This window comes from Microchirus variegatus (assembly GCF_963457635.1).
Source record: "Microchirus variegatus genome assembly, chromosome: 13".
In the NCBI taxonomy this organism is placed as follows: Eukaryota; Metazoa; Chordata; class Actinopteri; order Pleuronectiformes; family Soleidae; genus Microchirus; species Microchirus variegatus.
The window spans coordinates 18,783,274-18,792,428 of record NC_139814.1 but is presented as its reverse complement, the minus strand read 5'-3'; the positions used below and the strand labels follow the sequence as shown (position 1 = coordinate 18,792,428).

General features: G+C 42.0%; 1 protein-coding gene across 3 annotated transcripts in view; it reads left to right on the top strand.

Annotated features, from left to right (window-relative positions):
* The first annotated feature begins 2,238 nt into the window (after positions 1–2,238).
* The window catches only part of fhod3a (formin homology 2 domain containing 3a), a 46,926-nt gene continuing 40,009 nt past the window's right edge, over positions 2,239–9,155 (top strand). For all 3 annotated transcript variants that reach the window (XM_083899763.1, XM_083899764.1, XM_083899762.1), the window contains exons 1-2: positions 2,239–2,556; positions 8,982–9,091. In XM_083899763.1, the coding sequence (XP_083755889.1) occupies positions 2,392–2,556; positions 8,982–9,091 (275 nt within the window). In that variant the 5' untranslated portion in view covers positions 2,239–2,391. The remainder of the gene's footprint in view (positions 2,557–8,981; positions 9,092–9,155) is intronic.

The window sequence follows — 9,155 nt, the reverse complement described above, 5'->3', positions numbered from 1 at the left end:
GTAGATTTTTTTTTTTTTACGATGAAAAATTACAAGATCTGATTTTAATGATTGTTCACATCGGGAAATATAACTTTGAAAACGTTAAATATCTACATTTTATAACAGTTTGTATATTAAGTAACAAATAAGACAGCTCCTGTGAAGTTTTAAAACCACGGTGATTGCGTTTTCTATAAAAAATGAGTGCTGAGACAGGAGGGGGAAATGACCCTGTGATGTTATCTTGTATTTTTCTGTTATATCACAGACCACAGCGATAAGAAGAGACTGATGATCCTCAGTGTTCCACTCAGATTAGAAGGTATAGAGAGGGTAAGTGCACACATTACATCACCTGAAGGGTCTTCAGCCGCTACTGAAGTAGTTGTAGTAGTTGTAGTCGTGCTACTTCCTCACTTTCCTCACTTCCCTCATCCATGCTTTATGTTTAATATTTAGTCATCTATATGTGTTGGTTGGTGAGTGAGTGGGAGGTGGGCTGACAGGTGGGGTTGGAGTTCCTTGTTATGTTTTAATGCTGTGACACTTCGAATTGTCTTGCCTTGTATGAAAGGTACCACATAAATAACTAAAGACTTTAAATTGAGTATTTAAACTAAACGTATCTGTTCACAGGACTTTATAGGCCTTACTTTACAACTAGCCTGTAACTCAGAGGTCCAACATGCAGCCCCCGTTCCATTTCACGTGGCTTTCCACTGGATATTATCATCTATTTGTTATTGATAGAATCATTTTTGCCCCATAAATATGTATTTTTATGGTGAATTATGTATCATTCTATATCAAAACAAACCCTTTTTTCACACATTTTTAAATTCTATAAAATATTGTCTTCTTTTTTTAACTTGAGTTTGAGACCCCTGCTCTAACTCGTGTGTGTGGCTGACTGTATGCTAATAGGACTTTCTGCCCTCTAGTGGTGACTAACAGGTGTCCCTTGTGATAGTGGTAATCCCTTGTGAGTTTAATTACAGGTAAAACAAAAATAAAATCAGATTTTGCTTGATTTGCTTGAGCATGAGTTTAATCTTTCACAACCTTTTATTTTTTAGACTAAAAAAATATTTTTTTATATCGTCACACTTAAAATAATCGCCTAAGTAATTTTTTGTCAAAATTGTTTGTTTTTTTGCCTAAATCATCTCCTCATGACGCCGGCCACCTATGGTAAAATCGCCTACATCCTCAGTTGATCATATCATGTTATTTTACCCCTTTAAAATAATGGCCTATGATAATAGCCTATGTCAAGTGTGTGAAGTCTTTTGTGTTTCCTAAAAAAATAGTTAGGTCATTATTTAAATAGGGAGACAATATTATTTTAATACTATTTATTATAGTATCATAGTGACACAATTGTTACTACTAAAATGGATAGAGGTGCAGTGCATTTTCAATAATTAATATATAATACATTTAAAATGACTCATCTATCATTTCACAAGACTATTACATGGATTTACTGCATAGGAACTGTCTGTTGTAATGCAATACAAAGCGTTTAATAATAATAATAATAATAATAATAAGATAGTACTTGCAATTACAACGTTTGGCCACAAGAGGTCGCTATTGGTCAAGATTGAGCTTTAACTCGCTCTCTCGCACTCACATTCTGGGGACTTGTCTTCATTATGGGGAAAAAAATCAAGTCCCCATAACGTCGTCATGGAAACCATTGTGTGTGTTGTATTTGAAGGTAAACTCGTCTTCTCACAGTATGTTTCACTTTATTATTTTGAATTGTGGTTTACATTTAATCTCACCACATCATATTTCCCACTGGATTTTTTTTTTATTCTGACACCTTTAGTTTAAACGTCTACACTCGTCAACATAAATGTAGGTGGTTGTAGGATTAGAGTCGCAGCAGTTAAGGGAGGAGGAGGTGATACAGATGAGCACAGGGGGGGAATAGATAGGGGGGGATTTGCTGGGACTCAGACAGACTGACCGCAGACCGGCTGTCCCAAGCTGCGCTTATCCTTCACTCTCCGGCACCAAGCTGAGATCCGCCTCCCCTTTATTATTACCAGCCACCTGCCTCCTGTCCGAGAATAACACAGAGGCGAGCAGCGACACTGACCCGGCTTCCTGTCCGGCACCGCTCCACTGTCCCACAAGAGGGAGGGAGTGAGAGAGGGACGGAGAGAGGGAGGGAGGGCAGGCTGCGCACAGGGCGCACGCACTTGGCGACCTGGGTTTGTTGACGTTACCAGGAGAGGAGCGCACAGCTCGGCTCAGCGCAGAGAAGAGAGGAGCAGAACAGAGCAGAGCAGAGCCGTGGGCTGGCGGGTACAGCAGCAGCTCCGTGTAAACCGGGATATACCACCCCTCCATCATCATCATCATCATCATCGGGGGAACCACTTGCATGGATGCACCATGGCCACGTTTGTGTGCAGGGTTCAGTTTTTAGACGACACCGATCCGTTCAACAGCACCAACTTCCCAGAGCCGACGAGACCTCCGCTGTACACCTTCAGAGAGGATATCCCACTCATCAACCAGTTAGCAGGCATCCACCGGCTCCTCAAAGCCCCGCACAAGGTAGGATTAATACAGTTAATAGTTGGTAAACAACTTATCCAGGACTACTTCTGTCCCTGTGTGACAATTATAGCACTTTTGTGGTGATATATACAATATGTTTAAAGTCATTGTAGAATGCCCTAAGTTTGCAATCAGTACAGAATAGAGTTTGATTAAGAAAAACAGTAAAATCAATGACAAATAAGAGAAAATACATGTCTAAACTAAGCTACTTAAAAAACAGGAGCAGTAAGCAACAAATAAATCTCACCATAAAGTCGTATAAGATCAGTAGAAACTGGTTTAAATTCATAAAATATGATTTCAGATCAAATGAGACATTATTTGATGACATTGTAATGTTTTGCAGAACATTTTAGAGCCCTTTTATTTACATAAACAACAAATAAAATAGTATAACACACTGTATACACTCCAGTCAGTTCAGACCCGGCCACACAAGGCTGTTTTTTTGCGACCTTGCTGTTTTCACTTCAGGTCTAACTGACTCCAAATAAACTTCCATACCCACAGTTCACAGGCTATTTTGAGAGCACATGCAGGCACAAGTGATCAGCTCTCCAGCCTGAGCACTGACAGACACACACAACACAACACAGGGCTGCAAATGTTTGCCTCAAAGCCCTTGCACAGTAACATCAAACACAGACTGAGCTTTGTTTTAGACCAAATTATCTTATCATTTTAATCCCATGCTGCAATACAATTGCCCTAATGATGGGCCCATATAAAACCAGTCTAACCTTTGACCTCTCCGTTCATAAAGGAATCTCCAAAGTGCCATTGATTCTTTGCAAGTGAAGACAACAAACCTGCCTGCCTTGTCGCCGTAGCACTTTGCATGTTACTGTGACAGGTGCTGATACAAAGGTGTCACAGCGGCTACGTCCTGAGTTTGCGTCACTTAGCCGCAGGTGACTGTCGTAAAGCTCTGGACGCTGAAAAGTTCCTTAATAACATACGGTCAGATGATGACGGGTGTGAGAAAGTGTGCGATAGAGAGGAAAATGTTCTTTTTTTAGTCATTTTTCCCCATGTTAAAAAGTGATCCAGAAAAGCAGCCACACATTCCTCACTGACAGGACTGACTCAGACACACAAACACACCCACGGAGGCCTTTTAAATATGTGACCGGGTTTTTTTTTTTTTTAATTGAAAGTAGATGCTGTTCGTATTGAACAGAGTTGAAAGGCAAAAGTGGCACAGAAAGAACGAGAGAGAGAGAGAGAGAGTTCAGCCGCTGGCACAGGAATCTGACAGCAGACCAGCCTTCGACAGCAGAGTGGTTTTCCAGATCCAGTAGGTCTTTGCTGCCCCATCTTTAAAAACCACAAAACAAATGAAAAATGGCCCGCAGCACAGCAAAGCTTATGATTACAACCTACACAAGGACAGATGGCACAGCGAGGGTTCGTGTTTGCAATTTTATTCACATCAGGAGGAAGACTTTGCTCAATGGCAACTGGATATTGCTCTTAGATTATAGGGATGGAGCACACAACTGTCACAAATGTGTCCAGCAGACTGTCCAGATCTAAAAGGTGGTGCTTAAAAGCCTTGAGTGTTACTTTTTTATTGGAAAAAGCTGCTGTTTTTCTGATTTTTTTTTTTTATTAATTTGCATTCAGCTTTGTATTTCTTTGACCCTTTTGTCTCAACCTTTGTTGCTCTTCTCTCAGAAAAAAAAGCCTACTGTGTTATTATGTTGTGATGGTGGAGCTCTGTATGGCTGCTGCCCAGGCTGCATGTAAAGTATAGGTCACTTGTCCCAGAATTCCTGTGGCCTGGGCCCTGGATCTCTGCAACACTTTGTTCTCTCCTCACTTTGGGTGCCGCGGTTTTCCCTGACCTCTTCCTCCAGCTCGTCTTTCCACCTCTCTGACCATGCATGCACCAGTTTGTACACTTCAACAAAAAAACACAGATAAACACACACACGCACGCACATAAGTTTAGAATGTGTCGCCAAGGCTAAAATCAGTGTCACATTTTCCAAACTGTCAAACAAAGAAGTGTCATTTGACTTACGGAAAAGATAACCACTTTACCCTTCAAGCCTAAAATAATTAAAAAAAAGCGTTAAATATATAATATGTAACATTTCTGCATTAAATATCTAAAATTGGCTAGATTAAAGTACTCAGAGTACATTAGCCACTCTTAAATCCATACAAATATGTATTTATTGTCAAGGTCATTGAATTAATTACCCATCTCCAGCCATAGAGTCCTCCTGTCCATGTGTATACTCCCATAATCACATGCAGTAACCTCTGGGGCAAACTCCCATTAAACATCAGTGTGAAGAAAGACATATTTGATACCACTATTTAGTTGTTGTGTATTCTTTTTGCATTTTATTGTGTGTGTTTGTCACTAATGGGTCGGGGCGACACTTTCTACCCATGTTATCAAACTTAGTTGTTCAAATTTCAAACTGTGGTGATTAACTTTTGCTGCTGATTCAGCTCCACATCTCTCTCTCTCACAGCTTAGCCGTGTTTAGATCTCGTGTCAACTGGCACTACGTTAGCATGCTGCACACAGGAAGTGATTTGTTTAAAGTCAAGACAGGCGAAGGCCGCAGTAACGTCGTGCTAGTAAAGCGAGACAGCTGCGCACAGGCTGGAGTGTGACTGAAAACAAGGTTTTTGTGATGAATTCTACTCATTCAGTGCGCAAACACAAACGCTCCCTTTAGTCAGGTCTGATAGTATTGCTTGACAGAGGTTTTCAGATGCAGGAATAACATCGACTACAAGAAAACTCGCCATGGGTTTTGCAGTAAGGCGAGTTACCCTCCTAAAAATGATAAATACACGTTGAGCTCACTGCAGAAGCATCGCCATCCGTCACACCGCTACACTTTTAAAGGAAAACTCCCATTGCCCTGAAAGAAACAACAAAGACCAGACTTCACAGCTTCACTTTTATTTCATTATCAAAGGCTGCCCATTAAAGCAACACTGGGTGATTTAATGGCTGTGTAGAACACGCCCTCCCCCACGCTCTTCAAAAGGCCCGATCCTCCGCCGCTCTGATTCTGACACAGAAAGAAAAGTTCCCTAAAAATCTCATCGTCTAACTTACGTAAGGGCATCGTTAAGTGTCGACCCGCTGCGATCGCCAGCAGGCTCGGTGTTGTTTTAATGCGGAGGTAATTACTCCCCCAGCCCCACCAAGCTTTTTTTTCTCCCCCCTTTGCGTTGCTCTTCTGGTACAATTTGATTAAATGAGTGTAAAGTATACTCGCCGTTCAGCGTTCGCCCGGCTCGTTTGCACTGCCTTTGAGTGTGAAGAGTCTGCGGTTCCTCCTGGAGCCGCCTCCGTGCCCGACCAGTGTGTTTTGCTATTACTCCTATTACCCAATCCCAAGTGTTTTAATGAAAAGAGACACCAATTACGGAGCGTGAGCTGTTAACAGATAGCGGTTCAGGCAAGAGTGGTTTGTATGATTGAGTAATGTGCGGAGATAAAGTGGAGCAGCAAAAGAAAGCAAAGCGGCTGAGGTGAAGATGAGGCTCTTTCATGGTTAAATGTGTGTTTGCATTGACGTGAGAGATTGAGAGATAACTCCAGTGAAGTGCTAAAAGGGGCAAAACACACTCATACCGTACATACGGGTGGAGTTTTGAATAATGCTGACAGACGTGCTTTTGTCTCATTCCTACGTGAAAATTGGGGCAGTGGGACAAGACGTGATTAACCCACTGTCACCAGCTTCCTGTTGTCAAACCTCACCCTGAGATTTACTTAATCTTACACGTTGTATTGCCATGAGTAGGGCCTGCAGATGAGTGATTCAGTTAAATTGTTGTTTCACAGATAAATGGGCATGGAAAGAATGATCAGTTTTCCTGGTTTCTGTGTTATAGAGGAGCTAAGAAACCAGAGGAAAATACGCCTTTGAGACACTGGAGAAAGCACAAAGCTGGGTTAAGTTGATGAAAGATTCACTTATAGTAGTAGTTGGTGTTTAGTTCAGGAAATGATCGATTAGTTGTTGTTGACCTATTGGCTTAATAATTGTGTATATTAACGGCAATGCATTGGGATGACGTATATGGCCCATAATATATAGATTTTTAAGTCAGTATTGTTTGTTGAATGGTTTGGTCCAAATCCTGTTGACTTTGGCAGTCCCCTTGTCCTTAAGCGCAATCATAGGGTTTGCTTTTGTGCTTTTAAATTTAACACAACCAATACATGGATAACCATGAAATCTGGCTGGCATTACACAAAAGTGTCGTCTTCTGGGTGAATTCTAATAACTTGATTGTTATTAGTTCAAAGTTTCACCCTGTAAACGTGATATGCGTTGCATTAGCGTCTACGTTCACAAATATAACCCGTCTTCTTGGTCAATTTTTTGCATGTCAGTAGCAGGCAGAGAGTGAAAGTGAAAATGTGTCTGCTTTAGAGAAGCAGTGGTCATACAATGAGAGGAGACACCAAGGCGACAGTTAGGACTATAAAAACATTGAAACGTGAAAGGAAGAGAGAGAGTTCCCTGTTTTGCTTACCGGTACAGGATAAACATGTTATATATACTTCCTCTGCTTTTTCAGCCCTCAATATTTAAACGTATCTTCTCTCTAGACACTTGTTTGCTTGTCTTTTGGTCGAGACATTTTTGAGAGGGATAACTAGGCTTTTTTAGCTTCAGTATTATTCCCCTTCCCAACACTAGTTGCAAGCTGTTGAACTGCTACCCGCTCTGTTATTGGGTCGCTTGCGTTGGGTCGTGCAACAAAACCAAAACAGAGTTTTTATAATCTGTAGCTGAAAAATGTAATCATAGTCTCTAATGACACAGTATAGTCATTTTATGTCTTTATAAAATACGTTTAGCTCCTTTGAAGAGTAAATGGTAGAGTCGTGCTAAAGTCATTAGTAACACGGCCTGCTGAATGCCCCCCGCCGTACACTCCCAGCCCCTGGACACCCACCCTTGAACTCCTGTGGGCACGCTGCCTCAGAGCCGGGCAAATATAGCAAGGTTATATTTATGCTGTGAGTTCATCCGACAGTCTGTCTCTGTGTTTCTGAGTGAGCGAAAGAGGCACAGACAAGTGAGCACCACCAGCAGGTTCTCTGAGTGTTGTCATGCGTCTCGAGTGGAGGGTCGGGCGGCGGAGGGGTCGTGGAACAAGCACGTCGGGCTGGGCTAAACCCACTGTTGCCACTGAGGCGCTAAATACTAATTCACCCCATGACTCTGATCACATTTTACCTCGTCATACAGCAGTTTCTGTGACGGCGGCTTGCACCTGCTATCGACTTGTGACTGTACCCATAACCGTCAGTGCCAGTGGTGTGCAGATATATTACCGTGCACCTGGCCTGGAGCTCAGCGGGGGTTTCTTATTACACAGTGCAGTGGCTCACTTCTGACATGGAAGTTTTTACCTTATAGCTCAAGCGCGGGTACAGAACTGTGTCTGTTCGCAAATGAAAAACAGCAGCATATAAACCGTATCTGTCAGGTGCACCAACGTGCTCTTGTAAATAACACGGGGAATGACTGTGATCGGATCCGTCTAAAACATAACCCGAGAGTTCAATATGCTTCGGTTTATACATGATTTGAACAATATTTAAGTGTCTTTTTCCTCACAGCTGGTATTTAAATGCACTACGTCTCTCTGCACTTTCCCCCTCTGGATTTAGTTTCATGTTCTGCAGCCTTTATGGCTGTCTCCAGTAGTTAATTCTCTTAACAGCTCTGTGATGGTGAAAGCAGAGCCACACTGCATACAGTTCCCCCCCCATCCCCTTATTCATGAACCATTGTATGCAGTAATGTTCAAACTCCAGCAACTGTAAAAGTGGCTTTGTTTTATGGGATCAAATTGTTTTAAAAAAGGGTGTGAAACGCAGAGAGATTTAGTGAGGCGGCATTTTATGAACCAAGGTCTGGTTCATATGTAGCCGACATCACAAATTGAGCCATTTCACATGCCTAATATCCAACTTTTCCATCATTAATAGATGCCATTTTTCAAGTGGGGGTCCACTTAAGCTGTAGTATTTTTTTTCTTGCTCCGTGTCTTGTTTAAGGGGCCATATGTAAGAATGTGGCCAAAAACAGCTACTACATTCAAATTCAAAATACCGAGGTCTTTTCGTTTTCTGACGTAACTGGCAACCCGTGGTTGCTCGGCAGCTGAGACTCTACTGACTGCGATGATTGACGTCGGTAGGTGGCGTCACATGCCAAAACGTGATTTATTAATAACGTGAATATTTTGGCTGGACTGTTGTTGTTGGTGAGTTCAGATTGTTATATGAACATTATTCCTGAGTCTCTGTGACATATTAGGAGGATTTTATGAACGGTTGATTTAGACTTATTATATAATGCACCTTTAAGTGAAAATGTATGGTTGTTGTATTGAATTTGATCTCTTCCTTCCCACAGCTCGACGACTGTGCGCTCCAGCTTTCTCACAATGGCACCTATCTGGACCTGGAGTCGTCCCTGGCCGAGCAAAGGGACGAGCTGGAGGGCTTTCAGCAGGACGACACAGGGTGAGAGTGACTCACAAAATACCTCTGATCTTTCGAGTGACGAGTCCCTCTTTCTTATGCATTC